This window comes from Corvus hawaiiensis, chromosome 17, assembly GCF_020740725.1.
Source record: "Corvus hawaiiensis isolate bCorHaw1 chromosome 17, bCorHaw1.pri.cur, whole genome shotgun sequence".
Taxonomy (NCBI): domain Eukaryota; kingdom Metazoa; phylum Chordata; class Aves; order Passeriformes; family Corvidae; genus Corvus; species Corvus hawaiiensis.
Window position 1 is genome coordinate 7,213,809 of NC_063229.1, and position 20,472 is coordinate 7,234,280.

A 20,472-nucleotide genomic window follows, 5' to 3' on the forward strand; every position below is an offset into this window, starting at 1 on the left:
AAAACCTGGAAAGGTTCAGCTTTGTGGGTGGTGGGGGGGTTGAAGATGCTTTGAAACTCTAACGTTGATGTAAATACTTTGCTATTTGATTATTAAATACAAACAGACCTCACAAAACAAAAGTGTAGCTTGTGTATGAGAGGACGTGTTAGCTCCTCCGCATCCCTGTTAGAGGAGCTGATGCTACCTGGAGCATGTGCAGTACCCATGTGAAGCTCCTGGTGCTTCAGACACTTTTTCTGGAAAATGCTTCTGGGATCTGGTGCTGCTTCTGTGCTGCTGGAGCCATTCCCCACACAGGCTTGTGGTTCAGCACAGGATCAGGGCCATGTCCGGCATCTCCAGCAGTCCTGGAGGAAAAGCAAGTGACATGGTCATTGGAGTCAGGCCCTGAGGGGTGTTCCATGTGCCCCCAGCCTAGGACACGCTGGCAGAGCGGGACTCAGCCATTGCATGCCCCAAAGCAAGCCCAGGGCAGGGCAGGGGTGGTGTTCGTGCTGCCAAAATCCAAGGCACGGTGTCCCTGACTGAAGCCACCCAGGCTGGACTGGGGGGGACAAGACAGGGGCAGCCTCCCTTCAGCAGAATCTGCTTTATCAGCAGCTCCAAGAAACAGGCCTGCTCTGTTTAGGTAATTAGTGGGTGCTGATTGGGGTCCACAGCGCTGGGGGTAGGAGGCTTTCTAAATGCAGAGTGAACGCTGCTACTGTTTATTCACCACTACCATCATCACCCTGGGGTGGCTTTAGTGCCCCAAGGTCCCAGTCTGGCTGCCCCCTCCTCCTCAGACTGGTAAGTGACTCAGTCTTATCACCTTAAAAATGTAACGCTTTATGCTTTGTTTGTCTTTAAAACAATTAAGCGATTGCGGGATTATCTCTTGTGTGCAGGTCTCTTGGCCCACGTGCAATGCATGGGCTAGGGGTGGGCTGGCAAGGTCACCCCAGGAGGGAAGCTGAGGCCGTGGCTCCTCCAGCCTTTGGATCTGCACCTTTGGCGTTGCTGTTTGAGAATGGGATGGCCATGGGGGGGGGCAAATGGAGGAGGAGATGGGTGCTGGGAGAGGCCAGGCTACTGCTGTCCAGCCTGAGCTCTGGGGCAGTGCAGGGGGGACTGAGGTGGTTTGTGTACAGGTGGTGAGGGCACTGGATTCAGTACTTCCAAGCCCTGCCTATGGCACTGTTTGCTTCCTCCTCTCCCTGTCCTGTCCTCAGCCTCAGTGGCAGCTGAGGCGTCTTAAGAGGGTGTTAGGGTGAGGCTGTGGCTGCCCCTGAACAGCTCTAATGAGGAGGCAGGGGCAGTTTGTGCTGGCAGTGGGCTCTAAACTGGAGAGGATGCGTTGTTGTTTGACTTGAGCATCCCCTTCATTTACCCAAAGCTCAGTGGTAGCACTCCCCAAGAACATGGAGCCCTGGCTCCCGCAGGATAAATGCTTTTGAGTACACAGGACCCACCCTGAACTGGAAATCCTGAGTTGTGGTGAGGGTCTGGGGTCTCTCCCACAGCCAAAACGCAGCAGAAGGTCTCCTGGGGCAGGAGCAGGGTGCTGTTTGTTAAAGGGGTGGCTCACAGCAGGACTGTGCCCCTGTGTCAGGCTCTCAGGTTTTGCTGACAGTGCCACCAGAGCTCCCAGTGCCTGTTACTCACTGGAAACAAGGGGTGGACAGGAGGCTGCCAGCATGCGTTGACTTAGAGGACACAGCTTGCTGTCACTTGGATGTCATCCCCTCCAGCAGCAGGTGTGGGTGGCACCTGAGCTGCTCTCCCTTGCCCTACTATCAGAGGATTTGCCTTTGCTGGCAGAGTAGCAAAACCCTCTTGCCAAGGGTTAATCTCCAGGCTCTGGAGGGGAGGGCTAAAGTCCTTAACGGACTGTAGCTTACCTCCCATGGCTGGGAAACCACCTGATGCCAGAGAAATGCTGCAGGGCAGGGCTACCTGTGACCCTGAGCGATGTTTGTGGTTTCCCTGGCTCAGGAGATTTGGCTGGACAGCACGAGGGGACAAGCCTCTGGACTTGGCTGCCTCCCTGAGCCCAGTGGTGGGTGCTTCCAGCCCAAATGGCTCCTCCATGGGATCAACCTCTTTCCTCTGGCTGCTGCTGTTCATAAGGCCACGTTGTGGGCTTGTCTCAGGGTGAGCAGGAGGAGAATCCAGGCAGGAGGCACAGATCACCCAGCAAGATCCCTGGATGAGAGGCAGATGCTGGGAGAGCAGGCTGATTCCCACCTGCACCCCAAGCGGTGCTGGGGAGCTCAACTCCCAAGTATCAGACCCTAAGATCTGCACTATCCAAAAATCCATATCATGGCGAGCCTTGTGGTATTCCAGCTGCTCATCCTGGGGATGCTTCCTCTCCCTGAGAAGGCTTGAGGAGGAGTATGAAAAGCCTCTGCACCCTAAGGCTGCACTGAGGAGTCCAAGGACTGCCTGAGCCAAGCTGCATCTCTAAGGATTGGAGCCTGAGCTGGGTTTTGTTTTGGTTTTTTTTCCTTTATTGACCCTGCTGTGTCACTGATCTGTTATGTGACCTAGAAAAGAAAATTATCTCTCCCTCATACGGAAAGACAAAGGAACAGCTTAAGGCTCCAGCTCCCTGTATCTAGGGAGCATCAGGCAGATGGACACTCTGTAATTCAGCAAGGTGATGAGACTCACTCAGTGCCAAAGTGTCAAGTGACAATTGCAGGCAGCGTCCAGGCTCAGTGGGGCCTGGCACAGCACAGTGGTTGTGTTCTAAATCCCACTGCTTTTAGTCACTGGTGCAGCTGCTCACCCATGCGGTCCCCACACAGAGACCCCATGGTGCCCCCAGGATCCCAAGGGACAGAGCCACCCCACTGTTGTTCTGGCAGAGAAGGGCAAAACATCTCATGTGAGTGTTTTTCCATGTAGCTGGCAAACGCCTGGCTGAGCACTCCAGCTCTGTCTGTCCAGGCTCAGCTCCATCTGTGGTGCACGAACAGGGAAGCTCTGATGCTGCTCTTCAGAAGCCATCGGGTTCGACCTGTTCTGCAGTCACAGGCTGGTTTTTCACGGTCTCTTTATGGAGAAGGACGAACTAGGCATTAGCATGGGATGTGAGACTTGGTTGGGTTCCTCATTCTGCCCGAGGCTTTCTGTCTGACCATGACAAAGTTGCTTTAATTTTCTATCTTTAAAATGAAGATGGTATCTCAGGGCCCTAAAGAAGGTAAGAGAGTGTGCTGGGGAGGGCTGTGTGCATATCAAAGAGTGCTCCTTCTCTGCATCAAGGCTGGGAGGTTTCTTGCCCCACTGAAAGCTGTCCTGCAGCCTCCCTCTTTTGAAGTGCTCTTCTCGAGCTGGGTCTCACAGAAAGAAAAGAGCCCGCAGCTGTGCCTTGTCTTGAACCCCACGTACAAAGCCAGGGCTCGCTCTCATCCAAAGGGTTGTCTGGCTTTGTGGCTAGTATTTATTTAAATTGCTGTAAAGTGCAACTTGGCTAGTGAGCAACCAAAGTGTACTCTTGACAGAACAGAGTGCATTAGCTTAAATATATTGAAACTTAAAAGTAGCTCAGAGCAAAGCTGTGCCACGGCTTGCAAAGAGTGCCCTCCCCTCTCCTTTCCATTTGTTATTTATGCCTGAGTTGATGTGACAGCTACTGGGATTTCCCTCAACCTGACAGGTGACAGAGCTGTCACATCTATTTTTGATGTGGCACATACTTTTTTTTTTTTAAATCGTGTAAACACTAATAGACTCTGAACTTTTTCCAACTTGGACCTGGTCTTCAGAGCACGGGACAAAGCCAAGCCTGTTTCAGCCCCAGCAGCAGAGCTCCCACACCCTTTAACACTCTCAGGTGCTCCTGGGCGCCGTTGGATCTCATAGTCCGTCTCTCCCCGTTCTACACAGGGCATGGGATGGCAGCTGGGCTGCCCTGAGCAGAGGGACAGGTTGGGGTGACGAGGTGTTGTGGGATGGGCTTACACCACTTGGGCACCCAGCAGACACTTTTCCTGTCGGCGCTGGGGATTAGTGGCTTCCAGGACACAGCTCGGGGGTTTAACTTCATAAGCAGAAAAAGGGGAATCTGTCACCTAAGTGCAGAGAGGTAACACACGACACAGGAGGTGCTTCTGGTTGTGAGAGGAGGCTGTTTAGGAATTGCCAGTCTGGCTCCCTGTCTGCCCACGGTCAGGTTAAACAGTCAAGAGGAGTCAGTACTGGAAGCTACAGAGCAAACAGGCTCTGCCTCTTGCTGGAGACTGTTTGGGGTTGCTGTGCTAGGAACAGAACAATGCAGAGACACGTGATTGCTGGGCTAAGGCATCCACAATGAGCAGCCAATGCATCATGCTGGGCAGGAGGCCACAGACCAAAGTTTATAAAGCTTTATTAAACATTTTGAACAGCTGTGCAATGAACAAACAATACTCTGGAAGTTTCACAACCTCATAGCTTGAACTGCCTCAGGACAGCAACAGCCACTTCTGCTGCTGTCCACCAGGAGACTGAAGGAAAGACAAACAGATGGCAAAGGGGAGGGAAACCTTCAAAGTTTAGAGATAAGTGTTTTATGTCAACCTCTAAGGCTTCTCACAAACCAACCTCTGCCCCAGGCTGTAGGCCTGACGCACCACCACCTTGGATTCTTGACATCCTTCTGCCAGGGAAGCTGGAGACAACCAGGCATTTTTTTGCTAGTCAGTAGCACCAGCACCTTCTGTCACCTCAGGCCCAAAACCATTATCTCTGAAAATGGCTGAAGCATTTACTGCTTCAAGCCATGCCTCCACCTCAGGGTCCTCTCCTGCCCTGCCTACACCCAGCCTCTCAGGCTAGCATGAGTTTTGTAGGGTGAAGTTCACACTGGCTTCCAAACCCTGTGTCTTGCAGCATGCCAATTCTTTATCCCAACTGTCAACACCTTGGTAAACCCAGGACATGGAGGAGAAGAGACAGTCTCCTGTGAGGCTTTATAAAAGCAGCAGCATAACTGAGGCTTTCAGGCTGGGATCTTGGAGCATTCGGAGTTCAGAAAGCACTTCAGCAGTGCACACATCTCTTTGGCAGGCTGAGCAGGAGGAGATGACTCAACTGCCTCTGGCTCCAGCAGCTTTTGGCCAAGTCCATTTGTGAGCTGTTGCACTTGCCCTTGATCAGCAAGGTGGGAAGGCTGGCTCCCCACAAAGAGAGACTGAGAAAATCTTGTAGCTATTCAAGCAGGACCAGTGGGCCAAGAGCCCTGAGTTAGACCACCATGGCCTAATGCAGACAAGTGACACACAACTGCAGCACTCTCAGCTGGGCAGGGGCTGCAGGCTCAGGCTTCCTGCAGTTCTCAGTTGAGAGGGCTGGTGTCTGTTCCCGGTGATACGGGAAAGAAAAAAAAAAAAGACTTCTGCTTCTAAAAAAGCAGGTGGTGCTGCCAGAGTTCACACAGTAAACGAGTCGAATTTCACAGGCAGAGTGGGAAGAATTTGCCACTCTAGTCCACACAGTTACAGGAAACAGGCTGTCCTTACTCCAGTCCCATACCCAACACCCCCCTCCTCCCCAGCCCCACCCCCTTTTTAAAAGCAAAACAAGAGCCCTCAGCAGACTGGAAGATTATGATTCTCTAGGTGCCCACTATGTTGGGATCATGAGCTGATTCCGGCAACTGGGATCCTGTGCAGTGATACAAGAAGCAGTTCCCCCAGCAGCTGTAGCAGATGAGGAATAGAGCTGCCAGGAAGACCAAGGCACAAATTGTGCAAGGTTTCCGTTCCAGGAGAAAACTGAGCAGGTAGAATCCCATGAACATTGAGTGACTGAACCACAGTGCTGGGTTGAGGGGCTTGGGTATGAGCAGGACAGGTAGCAACCACTGAAGGCAGTACATTGTGGCTGGCTGGCTGGGGCCTCGTGGCAGTAGCAGTCAGATGTGCTCCAGAAGGGGGTTCCAGCAACTCCTCCCGAGGGCAGGCTGCTCTGCAGGGAGGGGAAAATGTCAAACTGTCAGAGAAATGCAGGGAGAAAATCAACTGACATTCTTTTAAAGCTTCATTTACTCCCAAGCATCATATGCCGATGGTTGAACTGCCAGTACTAAATTCTGGTGTGTCTTGGAGCTGGTGGAAAGCTTCTTGCTTTCTGAACCACTCAGCTGGGGACAGGATCAGCTAATGCTGGTGTAGAAGTGTATCCTGTGTGCTCTGCTCCTCAGGCCTTTATCCAGGCTAACAAGTGAGACCCTTTTAGCATAATACAGGAACAGAAAAGGAGAGGGGAAAATGGAAAGGAAAACAAGCTGCCACAGCCTTCCCTACACACATTGATCTGAGACAGTCCAAAGGCTTGAGTGATGATATAAAGAAATGCAATTGAAGGGCAATAATTATTTGGTGCTACAGAGAAGTGTTAAGGAAGCATTACTGTAAGGAATTGTTTTGCACACAAACAATAAAGTCTTCCAGCAGGACAGTACTAGACCAGCCACACATCAAGCTACCCAGGAAAGCCCTGGCAGTGTCCAGGCTGCAAAACAAAGGGGAGGACAGTCTCTGCTTAAGGATTTATAATCCTTGCCAAGCAGCTGAAGTCAGATAAGACAAAGTATGTGAATAGATCAAAGGGGGGGACAGGCTCAAAATGGCAATTTCCGTAAGTGCTGTAAACACAGGATTTCCTCACTTGGATTATTATAAAACCCTCTAGAAACTGAGCTTTAAGGGCTTTCCTAAGCAGGGATGGTAGCACACTACAAGTCCAGAAAACCTGCTTCTACCTTTAGCAACCACCTCAATGACACTGTGTGGTTTTGTTTTTTCCTTTGAAGCACTACAAACACCTTCAAGAATTTCAAATAGCTTTAAAAACAATAAAAGCCTCACCCCCACTAAGAAGAATCTGGTGGGAACAGCTCCTTGCAGCAATCCTTGTATCTGCAATTACTCAATGGAGCAGTGCTCCCTCAGAAAAGGATGAAGGGCTCAGGCGAGCCTGTTAGGATTACAACTGGGGGGTGGGAAGGTTAGTAGGATGAAGGAGTGAGAATGTAAACAAACAGCACATTCCACTGGCTCCTGTTGGCAGGAGAAGGGATTTCCTGGCAAAGGGAGGGAGAACGAGGGATTGCAGGGAAAAGCCAAGAGAAAACCACACGAGGTTCTCTTCCAAAAGAACACTAAGGTCAGACTTGTTTCACAGGTACAATGGGCTCTGCTGTCAGCTGCAGGAAATGCTGCCATCCTGAGCAGCACGATCTATTTTACTTTAATGTTAACAAGAAAATGCAGGCCAACATCTCCACCAGCACAAACATTATTTGGGGAAAGTACACTGTGCTAAAGCTCCTGCAAGGGAGTGTTCTCCAGCAGAGAGGGCAGCTGGAGTTCACTTAGTAAAACTAAGCTGCAGCTCAGTAGCCAAAGAGTAAGGAAAAAGTTATATTATGCTGAAATACAGATAAAGCCAAGTCACAGGAATGAAGCTCCCAGTGTTAGTCCTGTTTTAGGCAGGTCACTCACTTGCATCTTTAAGGGCAAGTCTAGTCCCAAGCCTCTTCCCGCATCTATAAACTGGAATTAGCTATTACTCATTTCATAACAAAACATGCTGTCTGCTTGCCTTTGTGAATTGCTCAGATGTTTCTGGAGTAAACAATACCACAGAAGTATTGGAGAACTTTTTTCCAAGGGGGAGAACGGAGAGAAAAAGATCTAACAACAAATATTTGAACAGGAAAGTAATTAAACCCCATATCCAACTTTTTAGTTCAGATTGCATTGAATGCAGCAAAATTGTACTAAATTGATGATCTGCAGCTGCCTTAATCCTCCTGAAATGTTCCTTTCTTGAAGTTTCCTGTAATTGTTTTCTCACAAGTGCTCCAAACACTGAGTATTAAAAATCACTGCCTAAACATCATGTCACGTTTTTGCTAGATCCAGCCCTAAGTTGCATCAGCTTGACTTCTGTGGCAATTTGTGTCACCCGTTCTTGAAACTTTAGTTTTAAGTGCCTACTTTGCTTTGGGTTTTCTGTCTCTAGAGCAAGGAAATGGGTAAAGAATGTGTCTGTTAAGTAGCACAAGGCTGAAACAAAGCACTAGAATTTTTCAGAACTAATGTCACAAATCTCTCAGCTTTAATAGGGTCATGTATCACTATTGAGCCTTTAGCCCAAACTTCACAACTGACTACAGTTACAAAATAATTATAATTTGTGTTGTAGCTACACTTTGTACTTCGTCTGAACTCCTCGCTCCTACAATGCTCTTAACAATAACAGTCTAAACACTGAGTTGATTTTAAGCATCTAAACTTTACTTGAGCACTTCCTCCAAACACAAAGCCATCTCAGAACTAGTCATTTTTAAATATTAGTATTTCCTGCAAGAGCCAGTTGCTTGTAGCAATCAATGCAACCACTCCGCAGAATAAAGAACCATTTAATGGTAGTTATTTTTCCTATGAAGTTTCAATGTCGATGCCCTTCAACCTGCAAACCTCTTGGATTTCTGATAAATGCAGACGTTCACACAGTTGCTCTTTGTAGTCAGTTTGCTTGTAATTTCACGTGCCCCTTCACCACCCACCAGTTAAAGGCTGAGGACCCTTTGCTGTATCCCACAGCTGGTCCTAGATCAAGTACCTACTACTGAAGGCTTCTACAGCTCTATCTCCCTTGAGGGACTTTCCACTAGTAAGATACGTGCTCTTCACTAGAGATTATTTGTACAGCTGGCAATGAGACTGAGTTTTCTTTCCACTCTATTGATCAAAGAGAAACAGCACCTCCTGCTATCAACTCTTTAGTGAGCAAGGAACATTCTCCTTTGTGCCCAGAACAGGCAGATCCTTACTGGAAGCCACAACAGTATTCAGTTTTGCCTGATTTCTCAAGCAAGGTGAAACGTGCAAATTAAAGATTCCTACCTCGTTGTCTTTGTCCCCTCCTCACAATGCAAGCCAAAGATTACCATGTTCCAGAGCAAATAACTACCTGTCACCCAACAGAACTGGTTTCACAATTGCATCCTGCTTTCCCTTAACCAGTTGCTCTTGTTCTCCCCTGCCCGACTCACCTCTTGCCTCTGCCACCCCAGTGTCCTGCTATCCTCAGACCTGCTCCTGTGCTGTTCCTCATGTCATCTGATTTGGTGGCCACTTGTGTTTACCTGATGGCTCCTTTCCACTGCCTCCTTTTGCCCCTCCACAGCTCGTGGAGCCACGTGAACTCACTTCAGACCCCTCAGCAGCAGATGGCTCTGATCTCCACGTGCTGCCAGAGCCTCCTCCTGCCAGTTCCTGCAGGCAGAGGAACAGCCAGGGGAGGTTCCCTGCACACCTCGTTAGTAAGCAAGCACCAATACTTTTCCACATGCTTATTAGTTGGCTTCCACTGCATTCCCAGCCCTTCCTGCTGTCATCTTCCCTCCCAAAAATATTCAGGTCCTACTCGTGTATGTTTGTGGGGAGGATTTTGGAATTCCAGTGTAAAGACAGCAGCACACCTTTTCCAGGGAGGAGCAAAACTTCAATTATGACAGGTCTAGAGTGAGTAGCACAGTGCACTGCTTTGCAATGGATCAGTCACCTTTTGGAATAAATCCATCTGAGGAGCTGTTCCTTCAAGGAAGCTGTTCCTTCATATTCTACAAACTAACTCAGCAATTAACACAGCCAGAGGTGTTCCTACACCATTGGTTTGACACATCAGTATGCCAATACCAAGTCTGTACCTTTCTCAAGAATGTTTGAATTCTTTAAGTCATTTACCCTGGAAGGGGAGAATAATCAGCCAGCTTTCCCTAAGCACTTCAAGGGTAAGCTTGTTCAGACCTTGCTAAGGCAGCCTTTAAGCCAGTGCTGTCCACACGGAACTCCCCCAGCAGATGCTACAGAAAGAGTCTCCCAGGCTGACAGCTGAAAGGTCTGCAATAAAACACTGAGTAACCTTTTTACTGGGGTGTGCTGGTGCCGTTCTCCCCCTTTCCCAAAAGCTGAAGTCTCTGCTTATGATGTAAAGCCACACTGGTTAGATAAAAGTCTCTCCAGTTATCCAGGGCACATAAACTGAAGAGTAAGCCTCAGGGATTTGTTTCTTACCTACAATGCTGACCTGTTTGCTTAAAATTGTTTGAATCAAAAACCCTGTCACAACTATTAACTGATGTGTGTGGGCAGTGCCTCATACTGCCCGCCTGTGTTCAAAACCAACTCAAATATCACACAGCATCCAAAACAGCTGCTGAAAAAGACACAACATCCAAACACTGGGACAAAAAGAGAAGTGAAGAACTATCAAGTGACAAGTTTGAAGAGTTCAGCTAAGAAAAGCAACAGCAGACCAGATTCCCAGATGCCAACACTCTGTCGTAAACCCAAGAACCGTAACTGCTCAAAGTTTAAGACCTATTTGCAGCAGGGGTTAACTTCTCCAGGGTTTTTTTTTTAGCCCTGCCACTATTATTTCAATTTTTTTAAAAGCTTTATCTGCTGGTATGACTCAGCTGGAAAGAGTGAGTCTACAGTTTTTGGCAAAGATCTTATCCTAGTCTTGGATCATGCCTTGGACACTTGATGTAGACTCAGAAATGGTGCAGTGTAATCACAGCAGTTTCCAAAAAGAGCAACAAATCCTTGACTAACCAAGCCTCGGGGTTAGTGTTCTGATTTCTCAAGGTAGACACATGCCAAAGCAACTCACCTGGTGAAAAGTGGAGGCTCTCTGTTGAGCCACGCTTTTCACCACTTCCAAAGCTGCTCTCTGAGCTTCATTACTGATGGGGAGTGGGTTAGCTTTTCTCCAGAGGCAGTGCCCACTCCATCTGGACTGCAGTGCCCTCACAGCACCAGGGTGAATCCTCTTCCACCTGTGAGCAGGAAGGCAGAGGAGAGATCCAAACTAAAACTAACTGGTTTTTTCAGAGAACTTGGAATGGGCCTGGAAATCATCAGGAGTCAGAGGAGCAGAAGCTTAAGTCAGCCAGCTCTGTAGTGGGAAGAGATGTCAGTAGTCACAGTTGTCACCTGAAGTATTACTGATTTCATTTGTACTAATTAATTCATGTTCAGAGGTCCTGATTCCCACCTTCTGCCTTTAACTGCCAAAGATCACAACTTCCAGGCCCATTCCAAGTTCCCTGAGAAAAGAAGTTTTAATTTGGACCTCTTCTCTACCTTTTGTGCCTTCACCGGGCTTCAGAGGTCCAAATACAGCCTGATAAAGATGTTTTCTGCATCTCAGGTTAAGAGAGGCAAAAATGCTGTTTGGGCAGCTATGAGGAGTTATGACCTATAGTTTGGAAAGACAAAGGTTACTGCACTAGAACAGTACTCGCAAGGTCCACTGAAATGTTTCAGTACCAAGGAAGTATGGGAGAGTTCAGCATGTTGTGGACTGCTTTTAAGAGCTTGTTTTTCCTCTCCTCTTGCACTTGCGTGTTTGGGATATCGTGAGCAATGTTCGTATGACGGAACAGCTTGTGAACTCACTTTGTAGCTGGCTCAAAGCATGTATGGGGGCTCGGGGAGGGTGCCTGGCTGGGCACAACAGCACTGCAGAGCACTGTATTCACAGACTATCTCAGAATACAGGATGGAAGGGACCCACGCGGCCCATCCCAGTCCAGCTGCCTGGACAAAAGCTTGTCTCAGAGCGTTGCGCTGCCCTGGGGAGAAACGGGCCCGGGTTTCCTTTCAGAAGGCGCTGAAGAGCGCTACGAGCGGTTCGTGAGCGAGAGCAGAAGGAGAGGAGGGGAGGGCACACACAGTGCTGTTATTTCCATGCCGGCACCGACCTCGCCGAGCTCAGGGTCGGGCTGAAGCCTTTTCCATCCCGGCGCACGCAGGGCTGCGAGCGCGCGGCTCCCCCGCAGCGGAGAAACCTTCCCCCCCTTTTCCCCCCGGACCCCCGAAGCTCGCAGGGTCCCCCCCGCTCTACCAGCCCGCCGGCTGGGCCCCCGCCGCTCCCCGGCCCGTACTCACCGCGCCGTGCCGCCGCCTCACGCCGCCATCCCGGGGCCGCCCTGAGGAGGGAGGGAGAGAGGGAGAGGCCGCCCGGGAGCCGGGGGACGCCCCGCAGGCTCCACGCGGCCGCCCGGCTGTCTCCGGGAGTGCTCCCGGCCCCGGTGCGCTGCTGCTGCGGCGGCGGGACCGGGGGCGCGGGGAGCGGCGGCTCCGTCAGGCGGCTCCGGGCAGCCCCGCGCGGCGCGGAGCGGAGCGGGGCGGGTGCTGCGCATGCGCGGGGGGCGCTGCGCCTGCGCACGGCACGGGCGGCGCTTCCGCGGGCGGCTCTGGGAGGCGGCCTTGGCCGCATTCTTGTTTTGTGAAAAGATTTATGTGTTTATTCTTGTAATGAGCCGTACTTGGTCTGTTCAGCCTGGAGAAGAGGAGGCTGAGGGGGAGAGCTCATCGCTGCTTACCGCTTCCTCACGAGGGGCAGCTCCGATCTCTTCACTGTCATGACCAGTGACAGGGTGCGAGGAATGGCCTGAAGTTATGTCAGGGGAGGGTTAGGCTGGAGATCAGAAACAGGATTTTCACCCAGAGGGTGGTTGGGCACTGGAACAGGCTCCCGTGGGCAGTGGTCACAGCAGTGATCCTGTCTGAGTTCAAGAAGCGTTTGAACAACGCTCTCAGGCACAGGGTGGGATTCTGGGGGTGCCCTGTGCAGGGTGAAGAGCTGGACTTGGGGATCCTGGAGGGTCCCTTCCAACTCAGAATATTCTGTGGTTATTATACAATTGTGTTCACACGTTCCATTGCACCCTGTGCTGCTTCACAGAGCCACGGAGGACAGCAAGGCTGGCAGGGAACACTTCAGGCCATCCAGCCACCCCCCTGCTCCGCTGGGTACCCTCGAGCACAGTGCTCTGGATTGTGTCCAGGGGGCATGGGAATATCTCCAGGGAAGGACCTCAGTGGGCAGCCTGTTCCAGTCACCCACGCAGTAAAGTTGTCATGTTCAGGTGGAACTTCCAGTGTTTCAGTTCCTGTTAGCTCATGCCATTGTTCAGCACCACCCAGGAGAGCCTGGCTCCATTCTCAGAACACCCTCCCTGCAGCTGCTCACAGGCTTTTATAAGGTCCCATCTCAGTCGTCTCTCATCCAGCCTAAACAGCCCCAGCTCCCTCAGCTTTTTCTTGTAAGAGAGATGCCCCAGTCCGTTATCTTCACAGCCCTCCACTGGACTCTCCTCTGGGAGCTCCATGTCTCTCCTGTACTGGGTACCTCAAGGGAGCCTAAGGGAAAGATGAAAAACAGTCCAGGAAAAACAAAACCAACCCCAAATACCAAGATTTGGTATTTTCACAGCCATTTCAAACCCACACAGCCACAGTTGCAGGGCCACCCACATTTCCCACAGAGTTTTCCACTTGGCTGGCCCGTGCATTTGATGGGTGTGATAAGACCTGCTCTCCCAATGGCCTGGCAGGCGTGATTCCAGCCCGGAATAGTTTCCCTCTGCTCTGCCGTTATTCTGGGCTCACCTCTTTATGGGGTGTTTAAAATTCCTGTTTTATGGCACTGCATGGGAATGGCCCTAAAGCCTTTGGCTGATGCCAGGTCTGATGGTAGGTGCTGGCTGATGATTCCCGTGGCACTCCATGACCACTCAGGGGTCTTTCAGGATCCCACCTAACACCAGCAGCAAGCAGGCTTCACCCAGGGAACTGGGCTACTCCGAGCTGCTCCAGCACATGCTGCTGCTTGCAGTCTGCAGGATTTATACTGGATCCAGCCTGAAACAACTTGAGCTCCCCAAATCCTTTTGCAAACTGCAATGTGAACCCTCATGCCTAAGACTCCTGCCCTGCTGTGAGAGCTGCGTGCTCGCTTGGGTTTTGGTTGTAGTTCCAGCTTTCTATAAAGAAATTCCATTTTGCACTTGAAGCCTGGCTGGCAGAGCTGTAGCTGGAAGCAGCGTGAGCTCCCAGCCCCGTAGCACCTTTTCCAGCAAGCAGGAACAGAGAGGGATCATCCAAAACTCCTATTTCAGCAGGCTCTGCAGGCTGCATGGAGCCATCCAGTGGAGTGGATCTGTAAGGACCTGCAGAGTAAAGAGCATCTCTGGCAGGGAAGAGAAAGGTAATCCCAGGCCAGTGGGAACAGATTGTTCTGTGCAGCACAGGAGGCCACGGGGTTTTTATGGTCTTTCTGTTCAAGCAGCTTTTAAATGACCGCTGGCTGTGCTCTGCTTTGGTTCTGGGAGATATTTCTTCCAAAGATTTCCCTGTGCTTTGTTTAGCTGGTTGTAAGCAGTGTCTGTTCCAATCACAAAAGCCACATCTGAGATGAAAAGGGCATACCCCTGAAAGCAGCACTGTCAGAGGCCAAGCAGCACCACCACTGACCTCCCGCTGCTCTGTGTGAACCAGAAGGTGGTAATTTGTATTTTGAGAAAATAACTGAGGAGCACAGTGGTACTGGTGTTCCTGCATTCCCAACCTAGGGCTGGCTGCAGCTCAGCACTCAGTCTGCTGAGCCAAGGCTCCCCAAACCTCTAGGGACATCATGGGTGCAGAGGAGGATCTTGTGCTGTGGCAGAGGGGTGAGCAGGTGGAGGGGTTTCAAAATGCTGCAAATAGAACTTGTGAGCAAGAGAAGCTTTTTCCTGTGAAAGAAAATAAAGCCTTGCCATTGCTAAGGGGACAGACGTACACTGTGGCCAACAATTAATTTGCAAACCGGCTTAAATGTGGCCAACTGTGACAGGACACATCTGTGAAATGTGGCAATTGTGAAAGGTGAGATGTCAGAGCAGATAAATCCCTCTTTGCTGCAGATCAAATCCCCTTGCCTGGTCCTGCCTGCATCAAATCCCAGCTGATCAGGCAGTGTGCTACACACTTGGCAGCTCACAGTCTTAGAGTGTCAACTCTGCCTTTGGGGCTGAGAAAGTAAAACCAAACAGAAGCAGCACAAACATAAAAAACACTCAAGTGTACTTCCAGCACCATTCCCAGCATGTAAGTTACACCTCTCCCAAACAGAAGTCTTTTAATTTTCCCAATCCCATAGCAGTGCAGTTCAGTAGTCAATGGGCTTAGAGCCATTCCCCATCCTAGCAATGGAAGTGATGTCTCAGCTTTTTGGATCCCAAAGAGAGGTCCAGGCAGCAAAACAGAACAAGCTGCTTCCAGCAAGACAAGAGGCAGCAGTGCTCTGCTCCCCGAGTCTCCCCACAGAGCTCTGCAGGCAGTGCTGGCTGCCCTGGTTCCTCTCAGAGTGGGGGTACCCCTCTGAATTTTCGGATGATGTTGGCCAGCCGCTTGGCCAGCCCGCCCCGGCTCGGCTCCTCCACGTGGAACGTTCTGGTCAGCAGGTTGTAGAAGGAGCCGTAGCACACGGCCACCACGGTGCAGGTGAGGCAGATGACGTTATAGGGCATGCTGAAGTCTGGTGTTGGCAGGTTCACCAGCAGTGGCTCCGTGTACAGACGCACAAAATAGCTGGAGCCATCAGAGGAAGGAAACCTGGAGAGTGGAAGAAGGAAAGGGGGGGTCAGCCTGCACAGGACCTTTGTGCTCACCAGACAGGATGAGAGCAGCCACAGCCCTCAGGCTGTGGCACAGCCCTGCTCCCAGCACAAGCACACTCACAGCGAGGTGAAGAGAGGGCTCTGCTCCACATCCATGTCCTTCATCGCAGTGACACTGGGAACCAGGGCACTGAGCACAGATGAACTAAGGGCACAAAGAACACACCAGTGTCAGTCCTGACAGCAAAGACCTCCCCAGAGACCTGGGCAGCAAGGCCCAGAAAGGGATGAGGAGCTGAGGAATGTCACTACCCGACATAAAAGCCGTGATTGGGGTCAGGCGGGTACTCTGTCCACTTCAATAAGGCCCTCTCAAACTGGATTGTGATCTTGGTGACGGAGTTAGCTGGCAGCTGGATCAGCATTTCCAAGAGGTGAGGCCGTCTCCGGTCCTGGGCTGGCTGGTAGTGGATGTAACCTAACCCCAAAGAGATGTTGGCAATGGCACCACAGGGGCCTTGTCCAGTCTCGCATTGCCTGGACATCTCCCATGAGGTGGGTGCTCCTGCTTCCACTGTCCTGAGAGAGGTTTTCTGGGCAAGTGAAGATGTAGCCATAGCAAAAAGCATGTGTTAAAGCTAAATTTAGCTGGTTTTTAAAGCTACTGACCCATGAAATTCAGGTGTTCATAAGGAAAGGTATAAATGCAAAATAAAACCCAGGCATCAGTTTTAAATTGAGCTTCCTGTGCTACAAAAATTAAATCACCTTGGTTTAGACCCTTGTTGGATTACCAAACACCATTCATGCGCCTCTTATAAATAAAACAAACTTAAATGGTCTCATCTGCTGGCCTCACTGAACTTGAGGCTAGGAAAACATCCCAAGATATTTTGTTTCACAATCCAGTTTCCCAGGGATCACTGGGGCCTGAGGGAGGGACTAAACCATCTTTGGAATGAGCCACTCATGCCAAGGGAAGCGGGTGGCGTGTGCTCCTTGGAGGATTTACTTACTTGGCTTGTTTTCCTTCCCCTTGGTGGTGATAGTCAGGGTGTGCACGTAGAGCCGCAGGTACCAGGGCACAGTCTCCAGCAGGATCACGGGGAAGGCCCGGTAGGGGTGAGTGTTGTAGATGAGGGTGCAAATCTCCCCGGTCTGCAGCCCGTACCCCCCCACGTAACGCTGAGCATGGAGTGTGGGAATGGGCATTTCTGCTGTGGAAGAGAAGGACAGGAGTGGGGTGATTTTCAGCCCTGGAGCCTTGGCCAGTGGTGCAGATGAAGTTCTGCTCACTCACAGCTGTCTTGGGGCCGCTTCCACTTCAGCTGCACATTGAGGCTGCGAGATGTGTTGAAGAGCGAGGGGCTCAGCAGGTCATAGACAGCATAGGTTTTCTTGTCTCCCTGGACAATAGCTTCATGCACAGATGTTGGAGGGGGGGACACTTCCAGTAGCTCCTTTTCCTGAGGAAAGCAAATGGACCATGAAAGGAAAAAGTGCCCCTTGAAGAAACTGGCAGCACTGGGCAAAGTCCCTCCAGGTGGCCCTGAGCTTTCCCACCCAACAGCCAGCTCCGTGCTCTTGCTAACACCACCAGGCTCATCCCCTCAGCCCTGCTCAGAGCAAGGAAATCACTTCCCTTCATCAGCCCTGGAAGGTTTCCAGGGGCCAGGCCATGCCCTTCTATGCCCTGGACACTTCTAGGGAGGAGAGGATGTTTCAGAGCCACATGAAATGGCTGAACTGAGGGAGGAGGGCATGCTCTCTGGCCCATGAGCTTACCTTGTTCTTAGGGGAAATGTCAACGTAGACTTTGCTCTGCGATGCCAGAGGACACGAGTCAGTCAGCGTGCGAGAGAACATCTTAAAGAGGGACCAGTCTGTGAGAAGGAAGGTTAGGTAGCAGGTCAAGTGCTGCAGACTGGAAGCACTCGAGCACAGCTATCAAGCTTACCTTTCTTTCCTTGGCCACTGGAAAAGAAGTCAAAGACCACAGTGAGGGTCTGTCTGAGCTCCCAGGACACTGCCAGACAGGAGGCATCCTAGACAAGAAAGAGACAAGCAGCTCTGATCACACCTTCTGGAGGGGCAGGACACCAGGATGGAGCTGGAACTCCACCAGGATTGCAAGATTCCCATGGGGGTGACCAGAGAAGCAGGATGACAGCTGTTAGACACAGTGAACCCACCACAGGGTAGCTGGGCAAACCAGTGTGATTCCTTGCAATGTGACAAGGTGGCTTTGGATTTTCTCTTGGGGTGTTCAGGGAGGGAGCTGAGCCCAGCACTCACCCTGCAGACGGGGCGGATGTGCACTGCCTGTGAGTGGTAGCTGCTGTGGAACAAGCGCTCGGCCTTCAGCAGCACAGCGAGCCCAGCCTGCAGGAAGCAAAGGAGAAACTCAGCCCCTGCCCTGTCCTCTGCTCCCAAGAGAAAGGCCCCACTGGAACTTCCCAGTGCATGCTCCTGGATTGCTGTTGGGAGCCCAGGTCCATCAGGAGTGGCCCAATTAGGCAGCAGGACTTGTCTGTACCTTTGAGCCACATGGCAGCAACTTCTTCCAAGGGGTGAGGTTCTCTGTGCAGACGACTTCCCGGGGCAGGACAGCGTAACGCAGGAGATGGTGATCTGTCCCTGGGCAGGGACAGGGAGGGTCAGCAGCCTGGTACTGCTACAGGTGTGAGGACAGCAGCAGATCTGTTCCACCCCACAGCCCATCACCCTCTCAGTATGCCTGAAATGCCAGGACCTCCATCAGAAGTAGATCCCACTCTGTTCAGAGTGATTGGAAAGAATAGGTAAGGATATATTGTAGCAGTTTTTTTCTTGAGTGCCTTAAATCCTTTAGTTCTCACTGTTATATAAAATACTTTTCAGAGAGACAGGTAAGGGCCTGGGAGTATCTGCCATGTACTACTTGTGGGTTTCCTCTGTTCAGACCTAAGCCTTGTGTGGGGAAAGGAAATGCTTCCAGGAGGAGGTTAATGGACCCTGTTGCACACACCCAGACCCAGACTTGTTGCAGGACCTGCACCTGGAATCTTGGCAGTGGCATGGGGCAGAACTAAACTGAGAGGCAAGAGTGATAGGGCACAGCCAGGCTCACCATTGGCTAAGCCCAGGGGTTTGAAGGATGCTGTTGGAATCACTGTGTTGGTCGAGTCAATGAAGTTGAGAGAAGCACAGAATATTCCTGAAAGGATGTTACTCAGTTCTTTCCAGGCTTTGTCAACACTGTGTGAGAACAGATAGCAGAAATTACTCAGCAGCTCAAATCCCTGGAACAACAAGCATTAAGTCAGTAATATTTAGTAAATACAGTGGGGTGACCACATTGGATTACAGGAGCTGCATGGAGTGGGCAGAGAGGCTGCTGGGCTTGCACTCCCCAGCTCTCTTGGTATTTTATTTTAACACATTAGATTTTGGGGACAGCAGGGACACACAGGCATCACACAGCCAAGGGACATGGCAGTGGGCACAGCTGGTATGTGAGGAGAGAGGCCAGGGGAGCACGGAGCATGCAGGAGGTGACGTGTGTGAATGGGGAAGGAGCTCTGAGACTTGAAGCAATGCCTTGGTGCAGCTCCAAAGGCTGACCTGACCAGCAGACAAGGAATGGGACACTTCTAGGGAGGAGAGAGCTCTCTGAGTCCTCACAGGGCTGCTGCAGCTTGAACAGGGGTGGTGTGCTAAGGGAGATGGTGACAGGTACTGGATGGGAGTCAAAGGATGTGAGTCATGGATGAGAGGTCAAGATATAGTCCTGCTGTATTAGTGTAGCAAGGGGTTTGTCATCACAGATGCCCACAAGGGAATTACGTGGTCCTTTAGTGAACAAGGTTTTGCCCTCAGCACCACATCCTGTCCTGTGAACAGATGGGGATATGTTCTGTGTTTTTTAGAGCTACTCCTGGGCTCTTCTTTCCAGTAGACATTTTGCAAACCAGGAGGCCTGCTCACACACTGTGGCTGCCTCATGAGAGAAGAACAACAGCTCCTGGGAGCAGAGGCCACAGAGGAGACCCAGAGGGACAGATCCATGGCTGGGGTACCTACTCGGTGACTGTGGGCTGGAACCAAACCCAGAGCTCAGCGCCGGCAGGTGCCTGGAGGGGCGGCTGCCCCCAGTACCGGGTGCGCCAGAAGCCCTGGGTAAGGGCGAGGTGGAGCTCCCTCACGCCCAGCGCTGCCACCAGCCGCCCCAGTGCCTTTGGGAAGAGCCTGTAGTGAGAGACTGTGGGCAGCGTTAGTCCCTGCCCATCTCATCCCCTGATCCCTTCCCCTGACATCGCACCAGGCCCTGCCCAAACATGACACCACCCACCCCGACACTGCCTCTGCCTGCACCATCACACACAGCCCGCTTGCATCACGGCCCCGAGCCCTCTCGTGTGATGTCACCGCAACCCTCTGTCTCCACAGCCCCGCTCTGCGCTGTCCCTGCTCCTCACCCCGCCTCTGACGTCACTCGCACCGCTGACGTCATCGCTCGATGCAAACATCACGTCGCGATAGCCCCGCCCCTGCGCCGCGCCCCAGCCAATAACAGCCCGGTCCGCCCCCAGACCAGCCAATAGCGGCGCGGTCCGCCCCCAGACCAGCCAATAGCGGCGCGGTCCGCCCCGGCCGGGCCCGCCCTACCTGCGCCCCGCTGCAGGTCCGCGTCCCAGCGCGTGCGGAACTGGAAGGTGGCGGCCACGTCGCCGGTGGGCAGCGGGCTCAGCAGCAGCTCCTCCCGCAGCGCGTCCCGCCGCTCCCGCCCCGCGCCCGCCCGCCCGGGCCCGGGCCCCGCCGCCACCAGCAGCAGCAGCAGCAGCGCCGCCGCCGCCGCCATCCCGCCGCCCGCCCCGCCCCGCGCCGCTTCCGCTTCCGCCCGCGCCGCCAATGGCGCCGCTTCCGGGGGTGCCATGGAGACGCTCCCTCGGCCGGGCCGCGGGGCTGTCCCGGCCTGGGGCCGGGAGCTGCTGAACGGAGCGGGCCTGGAGCCTCCGCGGGGTGACGCGCCAGCCTGGCTGTGCCTACGCGTG

General features: G+C 52.0%; 2 protein-coding genes across 5 annotated transcripts; both read right to left on the reverse strand.

Moving 5' to 3' along the window:
- Nucleotides 1–4,340: 4,340 nt before the first annotated feature.
- Nucleotides 4,341–12,139, reverse strand: LOC125334648 (BLCAP apoptosis inducing factor). 3 transcript variants are annotated; one of them, XM_048321724.1, is made up of 2 exons: nt 11,943–12,139; nt 4,341–5,935 (listed from the first exon to the last, which is right to left on the reverse strand). In XM_048321724.1, exon 2 carries the CDS (start codon nt 5,849–5,851, stop codon nt 5,588–5,590), a length of 264 nt encoding a protein of 87 aa, XP_048177681.1. In that variant the 5' UTR covers nt 5,852–5,935; nt 11,943–12,139; the 3' UTR covers nt 4,341–5,587. The 3 variants fall into 3 exon arrangements, with proteins under 3 accessions (XP_048177681.1, XP_048177679.1, XP_048177680.1); XM_048321722.1 differs by having other exon boundaries at nt 4,341–5,940; XM_048321723.1 differs by lacking the exon at nt 11,943–12,139 and adding an exon at nt 10,663–11,766 and having other exon boundaries at nt 4,341–5,940.
- A 2,747-nt stretch (nt 12,140–14,886) lies between these two features.
- PIGT (phosphatidylinositol glycan anchor biosynthesis class T) lies at nt 14,887–20,279 on the reverse strand. Of its 2 annotated transcripts, none has more exons than XM_048322142.1 (12): nt 20,087–20,279; nt 19,502–19,679; nt 18,549–18,676; nt 17,976–18,076; nt 17,735–17,821; nt 17,397–17,484; nt 17,225–17,322; nt 16,740–16,905; nt 16,456–16,624; nt 15,752–16,018; nt 15,561–15,644; nt 14,887–15,434 (listed from the first exon to the last, which is right to left on the reverse strand). In XM_048322142.1, the coding sequence occupies exons 1-12, from the start codon at nt 20,277–20,279 to the stop codon at nt 15,182–15,184; spliced, it is 1,812 nt and encodes a 603-aa protein (XP_048178099.1). In that variant the 3' UTR covers nt 14,887–15,181. The 2 variants fall into 2 exon arrangements, with proteins under 2 accessions (XP_048178099.1, XP_048178098.1); XM_048322141.1 differs by having other exon boundaries at nt 15,752–15,917; nt 16,456–16,656.
- Between the last annotated feature and the right edge of the window lie 193 nt (nt 20,280–20,472).

Coding starts and splice junctions, on each gene's coding strand:
- LOC125334648 (XM_048321724.1), bottom strand. CDS start 5,851: ATGTACTGCCTTCAGTGGTTGCTACCTGTCCTGCTCATACCCAAGCCC.
- PIGT (XM_048322142.1), bottom strand. CDS start 20,279: ATGGCGGCGGCGGCGGCGCTGCTGCTGCTGCTGCTGGTGGCGGCGGGG. Junction 17,323..17,396: donor CAGTGGCCAAGGAAAGAAAG/GTAAGCTTGATA, acceptor TCCTTCTCACAG/ACTGGTCCCTCTTTAAGATG. Junction 16,625..16,739: donor GAAGCGGCCCCAAGACAGCT/GTGAGTGAGCAG, acceptor CTCCATGCTCAG/CGTTACGTGGGGGGGTACGG.